The sequence below is a fragment of the Nerophis lumbriciformis genome, linkage group LG02 (genome assembly GCF_033978685.3).
Source record: "Nerophis lumbriciformis linkage group LG02, RoL_Nlum_v2.1, whole genome shotgun sequence".
NCBI lineage: Eukaryota > Metazoa > Chordata > Actinopteri > Syngnathiformes > Syngnathidae > Nerophis > Nerophis lumbriciformis.
This window is the reverse complement of record NC_084549.2, coordinates 13,925,958-13,951,237: the sequence shown is the minus strand read 5'-3', so window position 1 is coordinate 13,951,237 and position 25,280 is coordinate 13,925,958. Positions and strand designations below refer to the sequence as shown.

Sequence of the window (25,280 nt, the reverse complement as noted above, 5' to 3'; positions counted from 1 at the left end):
GTCCCTGTTCGTGTTGTTACACCCTCCGACAACACACCGACGAGGCATGATGTCTCCAAGGTACGGAAAACAGTCGAAAAAACGGAAAATAACAGAGCTGATTTGACTCGGTGTTTGAGAAAATGGCGGATTGCTTCTCGATGTGACGCCACGTTGTGACGTCATTGCTCCGAGAGCGAATATTAGAAAGGCGTTTAATTCGCCAAAATTCACCCATTTAGAGTTCGGAAATCGGTTAAAAAAATATATGGTCTTTTTTCTGCAACATCAAGGTATATATTGACGCTTACATAGGTCTGGTGATAATGTTCCCCTTTAAATATTTTTCCATCTTACTCGATGTACTTTTATCACCACCACCACCACTTAAGCTTTTCATCCTCATACACTTGTGTATTTTGCATAACAGGGCTGTTTTCCCCCCACAACTTGTAACATAAAAACACATAATAGTCTTGCAGTCGCTATCTGGAAATGCGGATGTTGAATGGTATCTTCCCGACAGGACACAGGTGAAATCAGGTCCTTAAAATGTCCCAGGCTTCTCAAATTTTAAACAATACACCTGCAGCCACCATTTCACCATTATTGCACCTCTATCTCTTGATTATTTGAGCCATTTTCTTTTAACTCTTCCCTCCTTTAATCTCCTTTAATTATTTTTCCATCCACTCGATGTTACTTTTATCACCACCACCACCACCACCACTTAAGCTCTTCATCCTCTACATCCTATCATCTCTACCAGCTCCTGTCTGGACTTTCATCTTCCTCCTGTCTCACTCTCTCTCTCTGTACCTTGGAAGCCAGGAGTTGTTGTTGAGCTTCAATCTGCTGCTGCTGTCTGGCAGCCATCTCCTGTAGCTCCGCCAAAGTCATGTCCATTCTGGGTGCCGCCACCTGGACGGGTATGCGATGGACAAAATGAGTCACAACCGAGTCATACACAAACATACAAAATGCATTCACTAAATCTCAACTATGTAAATGCACAATCAGGTCTTTGTATTCTATGCATAGCCTGTAAAAAAAACAACCAATTTGCATTTCTATACCGTGGAGAGGAAGCTGAACTGAATTAATTGGTTCCCTTCTTGTGCAGTATAGGGGAACAAGATAATGGGTCACATACTTTATGTTACCATAACACAACACAACAGGAAAGTCATCAAATGTCTAATTAGGCAGTGGGGCTTATGTGGTTTTAATGAGGGACAGAGCACAAGTGGTATTCTCTAAGGGTGGCCAAAAATATCACTTCAATGATTTATAATTTAGTGAATTGTGTGCAATTGATTGTTGGTTAATTGAGGAAAGGGGCGCTCCACTTGGCTGTAACCAGCAGAGGCCCTTTAGATTCAGTCTAATTTCATGTTCAATAATGCTCTGGCATGGAAATAGGAGGTGAGAACATTCAATTCACATTCCAATTTTCACAATAGCAGATTGAAATACAATAGTGCCACAGGAGATTTAAGGTACCGTATTTTCCGGACCATAGGACGCACCGGATTATAAGGCGCACTGCCAATGAATGGTCTATTTTCGAGCTTTTTTCATATAGATAGATAGATAGATAGTACTTTATTGATTCCTTCAGGAGAGTTCCCTCAGGACGCACCGGTTTATAAGGCGCATTAAAGGAGTCACATTATTGTTTTTTTTTTGTAGATTGAAAACACTTCCTTGTGGTCTACATAACATGTAATGGTGGTTATTTGGTCAAAATGTTGCATAGATTATGTTTAACAGATCATCTTCAAGCAGCTTTCTGACAGTCGCTTCCAGATGCGCTGTTTGGTGGGCGGTCTTATTTACGTGGCTCATCTTCGACAGCGTCTTCTCCCCGTCATCTTTGTTGTAGCGGTGTAGCGTGCAAGGACGGGAGTTGTCAAAAGATGGAGCTAACTGTTTTAATAACATTCAGACTTTACTTAAGTCAATAACTGAGCAGCATCTCCTCATCCGGAAACAACAACAACCCGTGAAAAAACGTCCGACCGAAACTCTCTAATAACTCAAGTTCCTTGGGTGAATAATGTAAACTCACTACACCGGTATGTTTTAGCACTTTCATGGTGAAGTCAATAACTGAGCAGCAGATATCTCCTCATCCGGAAACAACAACAACAACCCGTGAAAAAACGTCCGACCGAAACTCTCTAATAACTAAAGTTCCTTGGGTGAATAATGTAAACTCACTACACCGGTATGTTTTAGCACTTTCATGGTGAGTTTACTGACAGATATAAGTAAGAACTTTACACTACTTTATATTAGAAATGGCAACAGCGGAGGATGAATGTCCCATAACAAGAATATAGACAAAACAGGAAGCTTATAGATTATGCGATCGGCACAGACTACAAAGGCGGACGCGCACAATTTTTCAGGATTTATGCAGATCCCAAATACCAATCTGCAGGTACCAGAAGGTAAGAAAAGTTGCTTTTGTATAATATTGCGAAACAAAACGCCAGATAATATGTCTTACCTTATACACACACACCATAATAACACGTGTATGTTGAAGCACAGTGCAATCCATCAAACGGTGCGGCTTCATAGCTTACCAAAGTCGTACTAAAACATTTTGATAGATTTTTAAAATGTTGGTGTTGTTTACTTGAGTCATATTGTCATCATATTGCAGTCTACACGTGTGTCTTATGTTTGACTGCCATCTACTGGTCACACTTATCATTACACCATGTACCAAATAAAATTGCTTTGAGGTTGGTAAGCAAAACCAGAATTATTCTGTACATTAGGCGCACCGGGTTATAAGGCGCAATTTCGATTTTTGAGGGGAAAAAAGGATTTTAAGTGCGCCTTATAGTCTGGAAAATACGGTACTCTTTAAAGTACTCACCCCATTCTCCATTCTTCTGTCTGGTGGACCCTTCACCCCATTCCTCTTTGGCTCTGAGCCTCTGGACACACCTAAGGGAGCAAGGCGGTACAAGACCCGATCAGACATGGCGCGGAGTAGCAAACAATCTTAACTGCTCCCCTTTACGTGCCACTATGACAGTCTCTATCAAACATGGCCACAAAGTGACGCCTGTTTCTGCTCTCTCACAGGTGCTGCAGTAGCGGATACACATCAGTGTAATGGAAGTCAAAGGCTCCTCTGGGAAACAACACCATTCTTTGTGCCTCCTTGCAATAATAATCTCAGGATTTGGCTTCATACATAACCAAGCACCGTGTGGGAGGGTCCCGCAAGCGTACGCCCGCCTACATTAATCTGTGACTGAACAGGCTACTATTGCAGTCCAGAGCCCATAAAGCCCTGCCCCGTGACCAAAGCCCTTTAGCTTGTATAATGGGGTTAGACGACCCTTGGCCTGCAATTATGTGTGTTAAATAGGCAGATTGCTGAACATAAGACAATGCACCAGTGAAAGATGACATTTGAACTGATCTGGAAAAATGACACAAAAATAGGACACTCCATCAATGTGTATGTATGCACATAAAAGGTTTCGACTGTAAGATTATAGTCGGGGTAATCACGGTACCACGATTAGTATGTATTGATTAATTTCACAAAATAAATGTACAAAATCGTATACATTTCTTCAAGATTTTCATGGGTTACTGTCAGAAGTAATAGCAATCAAATACCATTATAAAAACAGTCCAAAATAAATAAGCAAAAAGGTTTTAGTAATAATAAATGAATTTATTAATTCATAATTGTATTAATATATAAAACTAAATAAAATGTTACTCATGTATGTACACACTCAAGTGTTACTGTCATAAACTGTCATCCATGCCCATTTATTTATTTTTAATTATCAATTTTATGTTGTGTTAATAATAACTGCAGTGTACATAATTACATGCAATGGTATAGTGCTATTATTCTACAAAAGTTAAAGTTATAAAGTACCAATGATTGTCACACACACACACACACACTAGGTGTGGCAAAATTATTCTCTGCATTTGACCCATCACCCTTGATCATCCCCTGGGAGGTGAGGGGAGCAGTGGGCAGCAGCGGTGGCTGCGCCGGGAATCATTTTTGGTGAAAAAAACAGTACAAATTGTTTTTTTTGTTTTTTTTTAAGGTTAAATTGTTTTATATGTTGTGCTCCTGAGGAAATGTTACTCATCATCCATCCATCCATTTTCTACCGCTTATTCCCTTTGGGGTCGCGGGGGGCGCTGGAGCCTATCTCAGCTACAATCGGGCGGAAGGCGGGGTACACCCTGGACAAGTCGCCACCTCATCGCAGGGCCAACACAGATAGACAGACAACATTCACACTCACATCCACACACTAGGGCCAATTTAGTGTTGCCAATCAACTTATCCCCAGGTGCATGTCTTTGGAGGTGGGAGGAAGCCGGAGTACCCGGAGGGAACCCACGCAGTCACGGGGAGAACATGCAAACTCCACACAGAAAGATCCCGAGCCCGGGATTGAACCCAAGGCTACTCAGGACCTTCGTATTGTGAGGCAGATGCACTAACCCCTCTTCCACCGTGAAGCCCTCATCAAAACTCATCAATTTTAATTTATTATTTACGGAGTTTATTTAATGTTTTTTTTATTTCAGGCAAATTTACGCACTTAAAATATTTTCTGTTACAAACTAAAGCTATTCATTGTTTTAAGTTGATCTATATTTATTTACTTTTTGTTTCCTTTAAAGTTAAAAAATGATACAATTTTATGCAGAGGTGTACTTATAACAGATTTATAGACAAATGATACCATCTATAGTTGCGGCGTATAGTCTTCTTTGTAACAGAAAATACAAAACCCAAAACCAGTGAAGTTGGCGCGTTGTGTATATCGTAAATAAAAACAGAATACAATGATTTGCAAATCCTTTTCAACTTATATTCAATTGAATAGACTGCAAAGACAAGATATTTAATGTTCAAAACTGAGAAACAATTTTATTTTATTTTGCAAATAATCATTAACTTTGAATTTAATGGCAGCAACACATTGCAAAAACGTTGGCACTGGGGCATTTTTACCACTGTGTTACATGGCCTTTCCTTTTAACAACACTCAGTAAACATTTGGGAACTGAGGAGACCAATTTTTTTAAGCTTTTCCCATTCTTTCTTGATGTACAGCTTAAGTTGTTCAACAGTCCGAGGTGTCCGTTGTGGTATTTTAGGCTTCATAACGTGCCACACATTTTCAATGGGAGACAGGTCTGGACTACCGGCAGGCCAGTCTAGTACCTGCACTCTTTTACTATGAAGCCACGTTGTTGTAACGCGTGGCTTGGCATTGTCTTGCTGAAATAAGCAGGGGCGTCCATGATAACGTTGCTTGGATGGCAACATATGTTGCTCCAAAACCTGCATCTACCTTTCAGCATTAATGGCGCCTTCACGGCGTGGCGAAGTTGGGAGAGTGGCCGTGCCAGCAATCTGAGGGTTACTGGTTCAATCCCCACCTTCTACCATCCTAGTCACGTCCGCTGTGTCTTTGAGCAAGACACTTCACCCTTGCTCCTGATGTGACTGGTTAGCGCCGTGCATGGCAGCTCCCGCCATCAGTGTGTGAATGTGTGTGTGTGAATGGGTGAATGTGGAAAATAGTGTCAAAGCGCTTTGAGTTCCTTAAAAAGGTAGAAAAGCGCTATTTACCATTTACATATGTGTAAGTTACCCATGCCTTGGGCACTAATACACCCCCATACCATCACAGATGCTGGCTTTGCGCCTATAACAATCCGGATGGTTCTTTCCCTCTTTGTTCCAGAGGACACGACGTCCACAGTTTCCAAAGACAATTTGAAATGTGGACTGATGTCGGTTTTTGATGCAGTACCGCCTGAGGGATCGAAGGTCACGGGCGTTCAATGTTGGTGTTCAGCCTTGCTGCTCACGTGCAGTGATTTCTCCAGATTCTCTGAACTTTTTGATGGTATTACAGACCGTAGATGGTGAAACCCCTAAATTCCTTGCAATAGCTGGTTGAGAAATGTTGCTCTTAAACAATTTGCTCACGCATTTGTTCACAAGTGGTGACCCTCGCCCCATCCTTGTTTGTGAATGACTGAGCATTTCATGGAAGCTGCTTTTATTCCCAATCATGGCACCCACCTGTTCCCAATTAGCCTGTTCACCTGTGAGATGTTCCAAATAAGTGTTTGATGAGCATGCCTCAACTTTCTCAGTCTGTTTTGCCATTTGTGCCAGATTTTTTAAAACATGTTGCAGGCATCAAATTCCAAATGAGCTACCGTATTTTTCGGACTATAAGTCGCAGTTTTTTTTCATAGTTTGGCCGGGCTCCACTGCAATTTATATATGTTTGTTTTCCTTCTTTATTATGCATTTTCGACAGGTGCGACTTATACTCCGGTGCGACTTATACTCCGAAAAATACGGTAATATTTGCAAAAAAATTTTAGTTTTCCAGTTTGAATGTTAAGTATCTTGTCTTTGCAGTCTATTCAATTGAATATAGGTTGAAAAGGATTTGTGAATCATTGTATTCTGTTTTTATTTACCATTTACACAATGTGCCAACTTCACTGGTTTTGGGTTTTGTAATTGAGATGCACTGACTTGGACTGACTTGAAATGTCTCATACAGCTTACAGCACTCTACAATACATCCACTGTAACTTTATGGTGTTGAGTCGGATCATCGCAAAATTTGGCACACACTTTTAGGAGCCTAACAAGAACATGTGTGTCGAATTCAAATTGCCCATAAATCATCCACTATTTGTCTCATGATATGTAAAGTTATAAAAATTAAGAATACCTGTATTACATGTATTCTAGCATGTCATCCACAGCCTTTCGTGCACAACATTTACAGAAAAAATTAAGACACCCCAAAGTGGTTACTTCACAGCGCTACATGAGAAGCAAATAATCACAGTTTAAAATAACATAATATGCATTAGTGCAAAGTTAAATCAGAGAGGTGAGCGTACTGTGAGAAAAAGGAGAGGGGGTAAGATAACAGCAAGGGAAAACAAGCGTCTAATCTCTAGGCCAGACTCAAGCTGTGAGGGGCAAAAGGGGCTTAGTTACGCAACTGAGACGCTGAGAGGATCGCACACGACCAGAAATACTTGCGTTTTCTGCGTTGTTAAGAAAAGAGAAAAGTAATAAGCTTATGACGACTTGACTGGAACACTTTGTGCTATGTGGTAACGTGCGGTGGTTGGTGTGGGACATTCACATTTCCCACTCACCTGAATCCCTGCTTGGGGCTCGGCTGTGGCGCAGGAAGAAGCGCACCTCAGGCCTGTGTTGTCCCCATCGCTGGAGCACATCCAGCATCCTCTCGCCGTCCCCTACAGCTCGCTCTGTGGAATCAAAGTGGAGTCGGTGCTTAAAGGGGAACATTATCACAATTTCAGAAGGGTTAAAACCATTCAAAATCAGTTCCCAGTGGCTTATTATATTTTTCCAAGTTTTTTTCAAAATTTTACCCATCACGCAATATCCCTAAAAAAAGCTTCAAAGTGCCTGATTTTAACCATCGTTATAAACATTTTCCTGTGACGTCAAATAGTGAAGCCAACACAAACAAACCTGGCGGAAAGAACAGCAAGCTATAGCGACATTAGCTCGGAATCAGACTCGGATTTCAGCGGCTTAAGCGATTCAACAGATTACGAATGTATTGAAACGGATGGTTGTAGTGTGGAGGCTGGTAGCGAAAACAAAATTGAAGAAGATACTGAAGCTATTGAGCCATATCGGTTTGAACCGTATGCAAACGAAACCGACGAAAACGACACGACAGCCAGCGACACGGGAGAAAGCGAGGACGAATTCGGCGATCGCCTTCAAACCAACGATTGGTATGTGTTTGTTTGGAATTAAAGGAAACTAACAACTATGAACTAGGTTTACAGAATATGAAATGCATTTGGCAACAACATGCACTTTGAGAGTGCAGACAGCCCAGTTTTCATCAATTAATATATTCTGTAGACATACCCTCATCCCCGCTCTTTTCCTGAAAGCTGATCTGTCCAGTTTTGGAGTTGATGTCAGCAGGCCATGGAAGCTAGGGTCGATATTCTTCTCTTGATCATCTTCGGTGGCATAAAGGACGGTGTGAGCCAAGACATCCAGGGGGTTTAGCTCGCTCGTCTGCGGGAACAAACTGCCGCCATTGCTTGCCGTGCTACCGAGGTCCTTTGTCCCTGAATTGCTCACACACTCCGGCAGATTCAATGGGGGTCTGGCGGCAGATTTCTTTGACTTTATCGTTGGAAATGCATCTGCTTTGAGTGTCGCAGGATATCCACACATTCTTGCCATCTCTGTCGTAGCATAGCTTTCGTCGGTAAAGTGTGCGGAACAAACGTCCAATTTTTTGCCACTTTCGCATCTTTGGGCCACTGGTGCAACTTGAATCCGTCCCTGTTCGTGTTGTTACACCCTCCGACAACACACCGACGAGGCATGATGTCTCCAAGGTACAGAAAACAGTCGAAAAAACGGAAAATAACAGAGCTGATTTGACTCGGTGTTTGAGAAAATGGCGGATTGCTTCCCGATGTGACGTCACGTTGCGTTTAATTCGCCAAAATTCACCCATTTAGAGTTCAGAAATCGGTCAAAAAAATATATGGTCTTTTTTCTGCAACATCAAGGTATATATTGACGCTTACATATGTCTGGTGATAATGTTCCCCTTTAAGATCCCAGTAAACCTCATTCTAACATTGTCATCAGCGTACACTTTCATCTGAATGACCTCCGTGTTCTTGCTGATTTGGAGCCAAACTACTCATTATATAGTCAGGAAACAATTCATTCAAACTGTTCCATTATGTAAATGGACTTGCACGTTCGCAGTCAAGCAGACGTCAATGGATTATTATCATAAAAAGGGGGCCTACAAGCCATACATCTTTAAAAAGAGAGTCTGCGACGTGAAAAAGGCTTTCCGGGACCGCCCCTTCACAGTACTTGTGCGAGTACTCAAACATAATAATTGGTACTTTTCTTCACTGTAGTAGGCAGCGTCGCCGTGGAAACAGACGCTGTTCCCTCCTTGAGTTCCCAATGTGAACGCTTCCTGAATCTAAGAAATGGATGCTAGACAGGCCTGGGTGCTTGAGTTTGTCACTGGGATTACGGGCTCAATTTGCATTTGAGACCGTCAAGAGGCCTTCGAAAATAAATTGCCATGCAAGTTAAAACAGCTAATCTCCATTTGGGCTCCATTTCAGAAAAGCTATGTCCAGTATCAACTTCTAAAAGCTATTTTCTTTGGACGAGATCACGCCAAGAGCCGCTCACCAGATCCACGCCACATTTCTGACAGGTGGCAGTCTGCCTCTCCTGGCTCCTTGCAGAGGTCCACCACGTCTCGGCATAGCGTTTCCTGGGTGATGGGAACCTCAGTAAAGTGTTGGTCGTTGTTACTGAGGTAAACTGTCAGGAACATCTGCAGGGGAAATACAATAAACAAGTTCAGTGATGATAATAACAACAACAACAGAGATGTTCGAGGTAGGAGAGCCGAGAGGACAAGATAATTCCCTGTAATTACCATCCTGTTTCCGAGCGGTTGTGTGTGCGTTTCACTGATAATAGTATCAGTAGGCCGGGCTTACATTCCTGTGTGTCAACACATAAATCAGAGGCCAGCTCCCAAAATTCCATTGTGCCCGGTGCCATGTATCTGCTAACTTGTCTTGTCACCACTGTGCCGATCCTCCCGCCCCTGAGATCTTCTCAACACAATAAATACAAAACTATGTATACCATACTATATAATTCAAGATAGTGATCCACGTTTTACCCTCCATAGCCCTGATAGAAATGGAATGTGAGAAAATAAACTTATTGTCTGGCAAGTTATGTGTTTTTTCCCCCCACTCGGCAGCACTCAAACTGCAAAAACTGAAATCTAAGTAAGATTAAATATTACAAATAAGGGTGATATTTGCTTGTTTACTGTCTGATAAAATAATTCTTCTCACTAAGCAGCTTTTATGTTAGAGTGTTTCACTTGTTTTAAGGGTTTTGGTCCTAAAGGATCTCAGTAAGATATTACAGCTTGTTGCTGAGATTTGATGACCTATATTGAGTAAAACATGCTTGAAACTAGAATATCAACTGATGCAAAGCTGTGTCATCAACACTCACAAGTATAAAACTACTTTTTTAAAGTAATAATTTCTTATTTCAAGCATGAAAATATTTGTTTACTTACTATGGTATATTAATTATTTATTCGCTGTTCTGTTACAAATGAACAAGGAAATGGGATAAAATTGCTATGATATGAAAAAGGGTTGGATTAAATGAGCTCTGATTCTTCCTACTCCTTTTCGGACGTGCTGTTATGAAACAAGTGGAAATATGTGATGCATTACATTGTATTGTATGCATTTTCCAAATAAACTGAAACTATCTGTGTGAAACTATCTGTGTTGACCCTGTGATTAGGTGGCGACTTGTCCGGGGTGTACCCCGCCTTCCGCCCGAATGCAGCTGAGATAGGCTCCAGCACCCCCCGCTACCCCGAAAGGGACAAGCGGTAGAAAATGGATGGTTGGCTGGATGAACTGAACTGCAGGCCTACAATACATACATTTGACATTATATAAATGGCTTTATCGATATGTGTGACTGTTAGCATTGGCATACACGGTATATTTACACAAAACGTGCATACACTCATTTCCCCATATACTGTATTGCTGTTATTCATCAACACAAACTGCACGAGGACTTCACTGTTGTGCTGTCTCAACTATAAATGTACATCACTGTTTGTGCACGTTTAAATGGCTTTGTGCATTTATTTCTAGGTTAGACATCCAGACTGCCTTTAATGGTATCGTGCAATGGCGACAAAGCAAATCTAATCTAATCTAGTCTAATCTAAATGCTTAAGAGGCTTTTGGGACAACACTGCATGGAAAATGCTCTCGGGTGTAATCTGATCACACGGTAGGAGCGACAGCTTTGATAAGGCTCAAGTAAAAGCAGTGTTGTACCGTACCACACCGATGGTGACCTCAGATTGTTGCAGTAGAAGTAACATCATTAAAAGTGGAAAAGTTCATGTTCTCAAATCTCTACAACCAGGTCGCAGTGTTACATGTTTCTATTCTTGGCATGGTGTATTGCCGCGAGGGGCCATGGTGGGAATATCAGGTCGACAAGGTCACAGATACAAAGGCTTTGTGGGAGTGGGTATGCAGAGCAGCTGAAGGCATTAGCCAGAAACAAAAGTAATTGGCTGGCTATTATCATCTAAGACAAACCAAACAGTCCAGTTGCGATCAATTGAAGGCCCTGAGATTACGATGACCTGGATGAATGAGAACATTCAGAGACATAATTGGCTGGCTTTTTAAACAGTGTCGAAAAGAGAAACTGTGTTTAAAAGGGACCTCTGATGATTTTAATCAACATTTAAAACTCCTCCACGTGGTCTAGATCAGTGGTTCTTAAATGGGGGTACGCGTACCCCTGGGGGTACTTGAAGGTATGCCAAGGGGTACGTGAGATTTTTTTTAAATATTCTAAAAATTGCAACAATTCAAAAATCCTTTATAAATATATTTTATGAATAATACTTCAACAAAATATGAATGTAAGTTCATAAACTGAACATCAAATCAAGTACGCTATTCCATTCATTACAATGCAACAATGCAATATTCAGTGTTGACAGCTAGATTTTTTGTGGATATGTTCCATAAATATTGATGTTAAAGATCTCTGTTTTTGTGAAGAAATGTTTAGAATTAAGTTCATGAATCCAGATGGATCTCTATTACAATCCCCAAAGAGGGCACTTTAAGTTGATGATTACTTCTATGTGTAGAAATCTTTATTTATAATTGAATCACTTGTTTATTTTTCAACAAGTTTTTTAGTTATTTTTATATCTTTTTTTCCCAAATAGTTCAAGAAAGACCACAACAAATGAGCAATATTTTGCACTCTTATACAATTTAATAAATCAGAAACTGATGACATAGTGCTGTATTTTACTTCTTTATCTCTTTCTTTCAACCAAAAATGCTTTGCTCTGATTAGGGGGTACTTGAATTAAAAAAATGTTCACAGGGGGTACATCACTGAAAAAAGGTTGAGAACCACTGGTCTAGATAATATGTATTGGATATGCTTTGGTGTAAATTTAGCTTAACTTTTGCTCCACAATCACTTTTACAACCCGTCTGTAAAAAGTCTGATTCTGGAGGCATTCCCAGACTGCAAATAAAACCACACCCTACCCTCTCCAGAAGTATCATCATTTATCTTTTGAGAATAAACACAGTTTAAATATAAATATATCTTGAACTCATAATTGTTTCCAGTTCGAAGGAAAATAAAATTCATTGACATTATATGGATTCACTCGGTAACTTTTAAGTACACCTGCACACTCTCAGATCAATTCAAACGCTGCATAAAAAAATAATGCTTTCAGCAACATTTATGACACGTCGGTGCAATTACACGATTAGATGAAAATAATACTTTATCATACTGTTTTTGTGTTTCTTCATAGCCTCAAGCAGAGTGTGGAAGCTTGACTTAATATCATAACATAGGCAGACTGCAAAATCTCACTAACAAAGGCATCCAAAACTGCGTGCAAACTCACGCCAAAATGCATTACACCTATTATGCAAAACCAACTTTTCTCACTTTTTGGGACTTGTTTTTGTGTATTTGGGATCTGCATACGTCCCGAAAATTGGAAATCAAACCATTGAGGCCAAGCAAAGATATTTAGAAAACAATCTTGTAGAGACGTCCGATAATATCGGAATGCCGATATTATCGGCCGATAAATGCTTTACAATGTAATATCGGAAATTATCGGTATCGGTTTCAAAAAGTACAATTTATGACTTTTTAAAACGCCGCTGTGTACACGGACGTAGGGAGAAGTACAGAGCAGCAATAAACCTTAAAGGCACTGCCTTTGCGTGCCGGCCCAATCACATAATATCTACGGCTTTTCACACACACAATTGAATGCAATCCATACTTGGTCAACAGCCATACAGGTCACACTGAGGGTGGCCGTATAAACAACTGTTACAAATATGCGCCACACTGTGAACCCACACCAAACAAGAATGACAAACACATTTCGGGAGAACATCCACACCGTAACACAACATAAACACAATAGAACAAATACCCAGAACCCCTTGCAGCACTAACTCTTCCGGGATGCTACAATATACCGCCCCCCACCTGAACCTCCTCATGCTTTCTCAGGGAGAGCATGTCCCAAATTCCAAGCTGCTGTTTTGAGGCATGTTCAAAAAAATAATGCACTTTGTGACTTGAATAATTAATTGGCATTTTTTTCCATAACTTGAGTTGATTTATTTTGGAAAACCTTGTTACATTGTTTAATGCATCCAGGGGGGCATCACAACAAAATTAGGCATAATAATGTGTTCATTCCACGACTGTATATATCGGTATCAGTGGATATCGGAATCAGTAATTAAGAGTTGAACAATATCGGAATATCGGATATCGGCAAAAAAGCCATTATCGGACATCTCTAGTTTAAATTCATATCCAACAATTGCGAGAACGACTTTTTATTGTCGTCAATATTGGCTACAGAGTTTCGTTTTTTTAATGATTTCTGCTTGTGGTGTGCCTCAGGATTTTTTCAATGAAAAAAATGTGCCTTGGCTCAAAAAAGGTTGAAAAACACTGATGTAGACCACAATGAAGTGTTTAAAAAAAAATCATAATATGACTTCTTTAGGTTTTTACTGTTTGGCATTGTTTAACATGCGTAGCCAAGAAAAGACCAAATTCAAAAAGGTGCTTTCATCGAAGCCTTTTTTTTTCCTGCTGGGAAGGCGTCATGTTTTCTCTCCTTAGCAACACATCGAGTGATGCAAGACAGAAGGCTATGACACACAACCTGACTCAGTTGCTCTGCTACATTAGGCTGTATATAAAAGCCCCCCATTGATCGTGTGAACCAGCAGTGAGTCATCATTGAGTAATATAACTAGTGGCGGAAAATATAAACAGCTCTTATTGAGTCATTTTGTCTCATTGTATGCTACAAGAACATCATGCAAATCACAATAGTTGACAACAATGAATGACTTCCTGTGTTACGTGTTAATCAGTGCTCCAAACCAGCAGAGCAGCTGACATCATGCAAACTTCCCAGCAATGTAGGGCATTCAAATGAACCTTGTTAATATTTGGAGAGTGGAGGACAGACAACATAGCAAGGGGGCGGGGGAGTTAAGGGTGAGAGGTTGCAAAGGGTGGGTGCGCTTTGCTGGAAAGACAATTTTTAACATTCAAGGACAAACATTTCCTGGTGTCATGTAGGAGTGAATGTCTGACCCACTTAAGTAGTTTTTTTAGGACATTGCAGGCACATGTACTATGTACATAGTCAAATAACACCCTCCACACATTTAAATATATGGCTTTCGGGAACAATCAAGATGCAAAAAAAAAAAGGACAGGCATAATATCAATATTGGTGCTCTATTATTGACTTTTTCCCACGTAACAGTATTAAGTCAAATCTACTTGCCTCAATTTAGGGTGGCCGATATTTCACAACTAGCACTAATAACGTGGAGGCACAAAAGCTTCCTGCTTTTCCTAAAACAACGTGATACATTTCATAACAAAGAAGACTGAGGGCAGCAAAAAAAAAAACAAAGCTTAGTCCAAGTGGAGACTGTTGCGCATAAATACTGCACGGTCCACAGCGAGGCTACATTATTCTTGTAAGATAACATGAACAGGTGTGTTTATGTTGGCTGTGATATGTCTGCAATGATATCTCCCAATTGGTATCGACACAGACCGAGTTTCAAACCTACTCCCAGGTTTTGCCCAAGAAAAAGGGACATCAGTGGCCTTGTGGTTAGAGTGTCCGCCCTGAGACTGGAAGGTCGTGAGTTCAAACCCCGGCCGAGTCATACCAAAGACTATAAAAATGGGACCCATTGCCTCCCTGCTTGGCGCTCAGCATCAAGGGTTGGAATTGGGGGTTTAATGACAAAAATTATTCCCGAGCGCAGCCACCGCTGCTGCTCACTGCTCCCCTCACCTTTCAGGGGGTGAACATGGGGATGGGTCAAATGCAGAGGATCATTTCACCACACTTACTGTGTGTGTGTGTGACTATCGTTGGGACTTTAACTTTAACTTAACTTTATTAAAGTGTAAATGATGGATCTTATATATAAAAATAAATGTAAAGTAAGGCCTGGGCGATATATACATTTTATCGATATGTCTGCTCGCGGAAAAACAAAAATCTTAATCTACGATTTGACTCCCTTGAATGGCCTTGACGCTGCAACAACAGGAGCAGGCTGTTCTGAAAACATCCCCGAGGACTCCTCAATGATGGACGCTTTTGACCTCCCTCCCTCCTCAACGACACCTGGAGTCAAACTTTTGCTTGCATGCAGAACGGCCCCAGGTCTACGGACACTACATCAACACACCTAAGACAATGGGCATATACACACACACACACCCTCCCCCACCCCACGCCTTCACCACCGCTTGATTCCCCTTCAGGGTGATGGCCGGCTGGCAGTGCTTCATAGCAGCAGTCGACCTCCAGGGCCCCCCCTTGTTGCGAGTTGTCGTGATTAAATGTAACATGTTTATGTGTGCATGGCATGGAGGTTTTTCCCACTCCATACTAGGCCCCCCATGTGTGTGTGAATGGGTGAATGTGGAAATAGTGTCAAAGCGCTTTGAGTTCCTTAAAAAAGGTAGAAAAGTGCTATACAAGTACAACCCATTTACCATTTACCCTTAGGAGCCCAGTCTAGATTGTATTTTTTTACTCATCTTCTTCCCCAGTGTTTTACCATTTTCCCACCTTTTACACGGCGCCTCGTGGCGACCCATCAGCGTTCCTGTTCTGTAACCCTGTACACTGTTTGTGTGTCTAATCTTGAACGGGTTTGTGCTGAAAACATAGTTTCGTTGTACTTGTGCAATGACTATAAAGTCCTATCCTATCCTATATTCGAGTTTTCTGTTGCAGACGATTTAAAAAATGTCAAATCAATTTTGTTTCTCCTCTTGCTTCGGCATACTTTTCGCCCCTCAGGAGTTTCCGTAGATTGCGCCGTGCCCTTACTTCCTTAGCGGCACACATAGCAAAACATGGCTAAAGCTAACTTGAGCGAAAGATTTGTTCCAAAGAAAAGAAAAGTGTTGTCAGTACTTTGGTTTTGCGGCAACCGGCGTGGAACAAGTCACTGCACGGTGCAAAGTTTGTTTCAAAAAGGCATCAGCACAAGAAACTTGTTCCAGCATCTGAAACCGAAGCCACCAGCCGAGTGTGGGAAATGCAAACATGACGCAACAACAAACACACTACAGGCTAAAAATCACCTTACTATGGTGGAACGATTAGGTATGTATGTTGAGAAAGAAGCACGATGCGTATAGCGATCACTAAAGCAGTTGCTCTACATACCGCCAAGACGTGTGAATGAAAAAAGGCTGTGTTTACTTTATCTACTTACTCAGAGAAACTATAGTCCTCTCAAGGTTTTACTTCATTATTGATTTGGATACAATGTATAATACTACATTTTTATTTACAGAAGTATGTTATTCAAGACGGAAGTTTGAAGCTTGCCCTTTATTGATCTCAATGTTAGAGATTGTTAATGTGCATGCAATGTGCAATTCTACTACATTTTTAAACAAAAGTATTCCATTCAAGCAGAAGTATTGCTTCCCAAAGGAATCTCTGAATTACATTTTTTGAAAATGATTCCATAAAAAGGTACAATTTATATCTAGTCTAAAAATAACAGCATTATACATCGGGGATTAAATTTATAGGCCATATCGCCCCAGCCTACTTTGATAATACATGGTTTGTCTTTGCCCACTCTACCGCAGTCTCTTCTATCTGATTAGGAGGAAAAGGTTTGCAAACAATCGTCTCATTCTGAGCTTTGACTTGGCACAAACAACCTGAGTGTTTATGCAACATTCGTCCGAACAGAACGTACCATCTAAAACACTTACGACAATACACCCACCGCCTTAGGTAACCATCTGTAGTGACAGAGTGGTACTTCGTCCAGAGCTTCTGTGGCGTGGAGTTGTGTCTCACAGTGCTCGAGAGCTTAAGAAAATTACAAACTGGCAATTACTGCCAAATTTATATGCCGATTTCAAAAGGCCACGGCCCGCTGACACACCTTCTCAACTGTCCATGCGACGCCAAGGCTTGGCCCGCTTTTATTCTCTGGCTTTTAACACTACATGAGTTGTGTGGTCCTCTGTTGTCCTCTGTGTTTTTAAAATGTTGATTTCTATTTACTGTTTTAATTGGTTTTACCCTTTAAAATAGTTTTTAATCATATTTATTTTATATTGGTTTTATATGTATTTATTTGTTGTTTTTATTCAGTCATTGGTGGAGCTAAGGATAATATTTTAATATTGTTTTTAATATTGTTGTGCAGCACTTTGGAAACATTTTGTTGTTTAAATGTGCTATATAAATAAAGTAGATTGGATTGAATTACGCCGCATGGATGTGGTCATAAAGTCACTGTAGATACTAGGGATGTCCCGATCCAGGTTTTTGCACTTCCGATCCGATACCGATATTGTTTTTGCATTTCCGATCCGATACCGATACTGACCGATACCGATACAGGCCGATACTGGCCTATCCGAGCATGTATTAAAGTTTAAAGTTATTTAGCCTACTTAGTTGTCAGAATCATGTTGAAAAGGGTTTTAGTACTCTTGATAACAACTAGCCAGCTGAATTAGGGGAGTTTGAATAATACACAATGGTTGGTAACAAGAAACTGTCCTGTTTATTCAAGGATAAACACAAAATAGACAAAATTATACATGACAAACAGAAATGGCATCATTGAACTAGGGCTGGGCGATATGGCCTTTTTTTAATATTGCGATATTTTAAGGCCATATTGCGATACACAATATGTATCTCGATATTTTGCCTTAGCCTTGAATGAACACTTGATGCATATAATCACAGCAGTATGATGATTCTATGTGTTTTGATTGATTGATTTGAGACTTTTATTAGTAGGTTGCACAGTGAAGTACATATTCCGTACAATTGACCACTAAATGGTAACACCCGAATAAGTTTTTCAACTTGTTTAAGTCGGGGTCCACTTAAATTGATTCATGATACAGATATATACTATCAGATATATACTATCATCATAATACAGTCATCACACAAGATAATCACATTGAATTATTTACATTATTTATAATCCAGGGTGTGGAAGGGGGCGCCGGATGTAAGTGTCAAAAAGACAGCCAAAAGAGTTTGATATGAGAATAAATCTAAAGTTAAAATATAGGGTAGAAATGCACCCATTTGCAGGAAATGTAGTCTTGATTTTCAAAATGTTCTTTCAAGGCTTGCATGTCTAGGCTAACATGAAATAACATAGAAAATAGATGTGGGTCATTTTTTACCCATGTTGTGCATTGGAAGGGTAGTAATACAAAAATAATTTTTATTCAAAAATTATGAAGAGAAAGAATAAAATAACAATGTTTAATGACCAAAAACAAGTTAATTGAGGAATACCTGGAATACTGGAAGATTACATTCAATTATTGCAAAGAAACAGATAATAAAAACTTGGTTGGGTCACATTTGACCCATGTTATGCATCAAAGGAAAACACGGACCGGAGTTTTTTTTTTAAACTGGATCTGGATCGGCATTTTCCCATGCCTTGCCGATACGCAATTTTTGGCAAATATCGGCAGCCGATCCGATCCAAATATCGGATCCGGACATCCCTAGTAGATACCCTCAAAAGTAGGGTCGCTATAAGACTGAGGCACTGGGACCACATCTCAGGGATTAAATTAATCTGAGATATAAAAAACATAGCCGTTCACTGGGACTCTGACTCAGTATTACAACAGTAAGCTTAAATTGTGCTATAAGCACTTCGCCAACAGCTGATGCCATGAGTATATTCCAATGTAGTTTCAACGATTACCAACATTGACCGTGTACAACCAAAAAAGATCAATAAATAGGAGAGCCGCCATCTGACTTGAGAGAACTCTGTTCACATGTACATTGATTGCCCTGTTAGACGCAACAATAACAGTAAAGTGTCTCTCCCAGATAAAAGGCTGCAACATCAAACTGTCAGGCCATAAGACCCTGTTGTAAGAACACATCTAAGAGAAAGAAAGCACCTGCAGCTGGCAGCACTCACTTGATTTGGCATGTTGAAAAGGGAGCTGACAAGAGGAAAGGTGTGTGCTTCCATATACACACTAAAAGTTCTCATTTGATTTGGACTATTGTTTTACATTTTTAAATACGTCTCAGAGGTCCCACGCCAGTGTATTGGAAGTGTGCTGGACAAAATGCCGGAATTTAAACCATTTTAAAAGGTGCTTTTAATGAACTCTACTAGAAACACGCCGTCTGATTATTTATCACAGCCTTCTGAAATAATGAAAACGTATAACATTAGAACAATTTAAATTTAGTGTACACAAACTCTCTCACTATACTGCATAATGGGCAGGCAATTTCTAGTTTTTTTTTAAGGCTTTTCAAAACATTTTGTTAAGTAGGGCTGGGTATCATGGCCAATTTCTCCCAATAAGTCAACTAATCATTAAGATAATTATCAATATCAATAAAAGTTATCATTAAATGATAAGAAAACTAAATGTATGGTGTTTAGTGGTGCAAGGACAAATTAAATCAAGTGGAAATTGATTGAGTATATGAAACTGAGTTCTTGGGAATAATAATTGATCATAAATTATGTTGGAAATATAAAGGGAAAAATATCCAAATCCATTGCTTTTCTTTATAAAGTAAGACACATGCTGAATAATAAATGTCTGCATATGTTATATTATTCTTTTATTTTTCCCATATCTAACATATTGTGTTTATTAAAAAAACGTAGACTCAATAATTAAACTTCAAAAAAGGGTACCGTATTTTTTGGAGTATAAATCGCACCGGAGTATAAGTCGCACCTGCCGAAAATGCATAATAAAGAAGGAAAAAAACATATATAAGTCGCACTGGAACCCGGCCAAACTATGAAAAAAACTGCGACTTATAGTCCGAAAAATACGGTAATTAGAATAATACACAAAGCGTCCTACTATGAACCTACCAACCCATTATTCAAAAGTTCTAATGTGTTAAGATTTTCAGATATTGTGTTTTTAAAAACAATGGAAATTATGTTTCGAGTAAAGAACAACAGCCTTCCATCTTGCATTCTTAGGTTTTTTTTAGATTATGAGGAGAAAACTATAATTTACGGGGATATTGATTTTTGAAATATGTAAAGTAAGAACGAATACAAAATACAAATGTAATGGTGGAACAAGCTCAGTGATGGGTCGAAGACATGTAGTTCTTTGTTAAGGTTTAAGGAAGCCTTGAAAGGTGAAATAATGGAAAATTATAAAATATGGCAACAATAACTTTCATCTTATTGATTTTTTGAACAATGATGTTCCAGACATTCAATTTTTTTGTGAATGTATAGGATAGGCAAATATAAGCCTTGGCTTCAGCCTATTCCTTTTTCGGTCATTCTTTTTATTTTTGTGTGTATGTGTATGATTGTTAATATGTCTGATCTGTGCTGTTAAATTGATCACACAAAATGGTTGATTATATGACCGAAATAAACTCATTTCATTCATAATCGATGACTACTCGACTAACAAAATAGCCGTAAGTTGCAGCTCTAAAGCCATCGATTGTGCGCCTCAGGGATCAGGCTCTTCAAGGATTTCTGACTTGTTTTGACTGTGAGATGATCTGTGTTTTAAATATAAACAATGCAACCGTTGCCGATCACAGGAGAGAATGTTCAATCTGTACCACTGCAGTAGTTCTCTTTAGTTATTCAGATTGTGCAGCGGAGCATAAGAGCAGTGAACATGTCCAGTGCAGGCATCAGATTGATGATTAATGACCAGATGACTTTTGTAACGGAATCAGCGGAGTTTGAAAGACAATTACAATGTTTAGCTTTACCAAAAGGTGGTGTAAAGGAACAGACATCAATCCTAATAATTGCATCAATCCAATTGTCAAGCCTTGAAGACCACATTCTCCTCGTCAGGGTCAATTCCACCGTATTCAGCACTCTCAAGTCCGCAATTGGTGGTATATTGAGTTAAGAGTCATTAAACCTCTCTGACACTGCAGTTTCCCCATTCGCAGGAATAGACAGCTCACAGAGGATTGTTCTGTAATTGAGTTACTCTGCAACAACAGGATAACGAGCAAACGAAAGGTCACCCACTGGCATCCACTGTCAGTAGTAGGAAATAAAAACAATGTCAGAAGGTGTTCATTATCTTCAACTGACATTTGAAAACTGGTCCAAGTTAGATAAGATGCCTTGGTAGTGGATCCTTGCCTACATACGGAGACAGCTTACTTCCTACTGTATTATCACGAATCACATTGACAACAGAGAATCAGACAAAATCAAAATGTCAGTAAGTCGAGCTAACTGCTGCACACATGTTTAATTCTATAGCCTGGGGGAACAAGGGGGCAATGAGAAAGTCACATCCTTGACGGTTCCTCGGGAGGCTAATCTTCAGGTTGCTGTTGTGGGCCTGTATTCCCTTCTAAATCTCGCTGAGGTAGGCAAATTAATCAAGTTGGCCCTTTGCTGAGGAAAGTCACCTCTGAAAGTGATTACTTCACGTCGGTGAGATGCTTCTGCAGCATCATTTCCCCCGGGCGGCTATCCCAGCTGCCCCTGTCACTGCTTCAAGAATTGACACAGTTCCAACATATCATGAGTCCGTCAAAAAAGCCGGAAAGCGTAAATGGTACTTTTGTCTGCACCAATCTTGTTTGGCTTGCACAACGTAGCATTCGGAAATGAGGGTAGAACGGAAGAAAGGTCAAGGGCGACAAAAAGGGAAATGCATGAAAACATTTAACTTTTGCACATTCGCGCGCTCTCTCCTGGTTTGTATAAAACAGTACTTGTCTGTGTGGTATAGGGAAGGGATGATATGAAAATTTCATATCACGGTAATCGTGACCAAAATTATTAGTTATCATTGCAGTTTTGTTGAATGTGTTCAAAAGGTACTTTCACACACTGATATCGTTTGACCAAGTTATTTTTTTTAATAACAAATAATTGCAATACAATTTTAAAGGGGAACATTATCACAATTTCAGAAGGGTTAAAACCATTAAAAATCAGTTCCCAGTAGCTTATTTTATTTTTCGAAGTTTTTTTCAAAATTTTACCCATCACGCAATATCCCTAAAAAAAGCTTCAAAGAGCCTGATTTTAACCATCGTTATATACACCCGTCCATTTTCCTGTGACGTCACATAGTGATGCCGATACAAACAAACATGTCGGATAGAACAGCAAGGAATAGCGACATTAGCTCGGATTCAGACTCGTATTTCAGCGGCTTAAGCGATTCAACAGATTACGCATGTATTGAAACGGATGGTTGTAGTGTGGAGGCAGGTATCGAAAACGAAATTGAAGAAGAAACTGAAGCTATTGAGCCATATCGGTTTGAACCGTATGTAAGCGAAACCGACGAAAACGACACGACAGCCAGCGACACGGGACAAAGCGAGGACGAATTCGGCGATCGCCTTCTAACCAACGATTGGTATGTGTTTGTTTGGCATTAAAGGAAACTAACAACTATGAACTAGGTTTACAGCATATGAAATACATTTGGCAACAACATGCACTTTGAGAGTGCAGACAGCCCAATTATCATCAATTAATATATTCTGTAGACATACCCTCATCCGCTCGCATATTTCTTTGACTTTATCGTTGGAAATGCATCTGCTTTGAGTGTCGCAGGATATCCACACATTCTTGCCATCTCTGTCGTAGCATAGCTTTCGTCGGTAAAGTGTGCGGAACAAATGTCCAATTTCTTGCCACTTTCGCATCTTTGGGCCACTGGTGCAACTTGAATCAGTCCCTGTTCGTGTTGTTACACCCTCCGACAACACACCGACGAGGCATGATGTCTCCAAGGTACGGAAAACAGTCGAAAAAACGGAAAATAACAGAGCTGATTTGACTCGGTGTTTGTAATGTGTTTGAGAAAATGGCGGATTGCTTCCCGAGAGCGAATAATAGAAAGGCGTTTAATTCGCCAAAATTCACCCATTTAGAGTTCGGAAATCGGTTAAAAAATATATGGTCTTTTTTCTGCAACATCAAGGTATATATTGACGCTTACATAGGTCTGGTGATAATGTTCCCCTTTAAAGTATGTGGGTTTTTTATCTATCCTATTCATCTTTGGGCATTTTATGAATTCCAGGCCTCTTTGAACCGACATTTTATGAAATATCCTTTCCAGGATATGCATATTATAAGTGAATAATTGCACAGGTCTCCTTTTAAAAACCGGGGGTTTGAAAGAGGAGGTTTGTGTATATATGTTAGGGCTCACCTATGACGTGTTTTTTGAATATTTTGTCGTTTTTTGTTGTACTCTTGTCTGGTAGCCCCCTCTTTGAACCAATACCATCCAGCAAGCGGTTCAGAACCATTAGGTCCACCACGAACAGGCTGAGGTAAAGCTTCTATGCTAGAGCTGTGGCCTCTCTCTCCCTGCTTCCCTTTTCTCCCCCCACTGGACTGTGAGAGGCCCCTACAAACTGCACTTTGGGGACAACAGAGACTCTTAGTTCTTTTAGTCCTAGAACCTCATCAGTTTTGCTCTTTGCACATTATCTATTGTGGTTTTAGTGTGTTTTTTATTGATAAAGTGAAATTTTGTTAGGATATTCACATATTTAATCACAAAGGACTCAGCAAAATTGCATTTTACATTTGCATGCTGACAATCATTAGACTGATTCTGATGTGAGTAGCTGTATAAAACCCAAAACCAGTAAAGTTGGCCCGTTGTGTAAATCGTGAATAAATACAGAATACAATGATTTGCAAATCCTTTTCAAACTATATTCAATTAACTTACACATCTGTGAAGGCACCATTAATGCTGCAAGTTACATACAGGTTTTTGAGCAACATATGTTGCCATCCAAACAACGTCTTGTTCATCGACGCCCCTGCTTATTTCAGCAAGACAATGCCAATGACATTCTGCACGCGTTACAACAGCGTGGCTTCGTAGTAAAAGAGTGCGGGTGCTAGACTCGCCTGCCTGTAGTCCAGACCTGTCTACCAATGAAAATGTGTGGCGCATTATGAAGCGTAAAATACGACAACGGAGACCCGAGATTGTTGAACAACTTAAGCTGTACATCAAGCAAGAATGGGAAAGAATTCCACCTGAAAAGCTTTACAAATTGGTCTCCTCAGTTCCCAAACGTTTTCTGAGTGTTGTTAAAAGGAAAGGCCATGTAGCACAGTGGTAAAAATGCCCCTGTGATAACTTTTTTGCAATGTGTTGCTGCCAATAAATTCTAAGTAAACGATTATTTGCAAAAAAAATGTAAGTTTCTCAGTTAGAACATTAAATATCTTGTCTTTGCAGTCTATTCAATTGAATATAAGTTGAAAAGGATTTGCAAATCATTGTATTCTGTTTTTATTTACCATTTACACAACGTGCCAACTTCACTGGTTTTGGGTTTTGTAGTTTTATAAGTTGTGCTTTTGTTGTTTTTGGTGTCATTTGTTTTCTCCCATGTGTATTGTATGTTAGATGGTGTCAAACTAAGGACTACAGATGGAAATCAGCTATTTGCTAAATCTGGTGCACCCATCGATTCCTTGTGCATAATGTCCACATACTAAATTTGAAAAAAATGACACACACTGTTATAAAACCCACTATTTTGCATATTTTGTGTTTCATATGATTCACCGATAGTGTTTTAGTCTTAGCGTTTTAGTTTAATGGCTAAGCTGCTAGTGTTTTAAACGTTGGTTTGTGCTGTAGCACTTTAATATTTATTTAAATGAAAAGTGTGGAACAATTAACATCTATTATTATTTCTTGCGGGCATTGTGGCGGCCTACTCTGTTCAGGGGTCATTGAATGCACCGTAAAATACCTGTTTCATATTCCTCCAAGTATCGAACAATCACTCTGTTTTAAGAGAGCACAGCTTGTAGGTTCAATGTGCACAATTGAATATCTTAGTTGCTCAGACAGTGATGTGATTATATAAGTTTAGATTGGAGTATGATGTTTCTTAATGGGGAAAGACGCAAATGTCTCTTGTTTTCATGTTAGCTTTAAAGCTAGAGAGTTGGCACCAGTTAGTCCGTGAGTTTATCAAAGCGCAGTA

At 39.8% G+C, this 25,280-nt stretch overlaps 1 protein-coding gene across 2 annotated transcripts in view; it reads right to left on the bottom strand.

Moving 5' to 3' along the window:
* tp53bp2a (tumor protein p53 binding protein, 2a) overlaps positions 1-25,280 on the bottom strand; it is an 81,969-nt gene that overhangs the window by 48,023 nt on the left and 8,666 nt on the right. For both annotated transcript variants that reach the window (XM_061940695.1, XM_061940771.1), the window contains exons 3-6: positions 9,266-9,413; positions 7,198-7,311; positions 2,873-2,943; positions 799-900 (exon numbers count right to left, since the gene is read on the bottom strand). In XM_061940695.1, the coding sequence (XP_061796679.1) occupies positions 799-900; positions 2,873-2,943; positions 7,198-7,311; positions 9,266-9,413 (435 nt within the window). The remainder of the gene's footprint in view (positions 1-798; positions 901-2,872; positions 2,944-7,197; positions 7,312-9,265; positions 9,414-25,280) is intronic.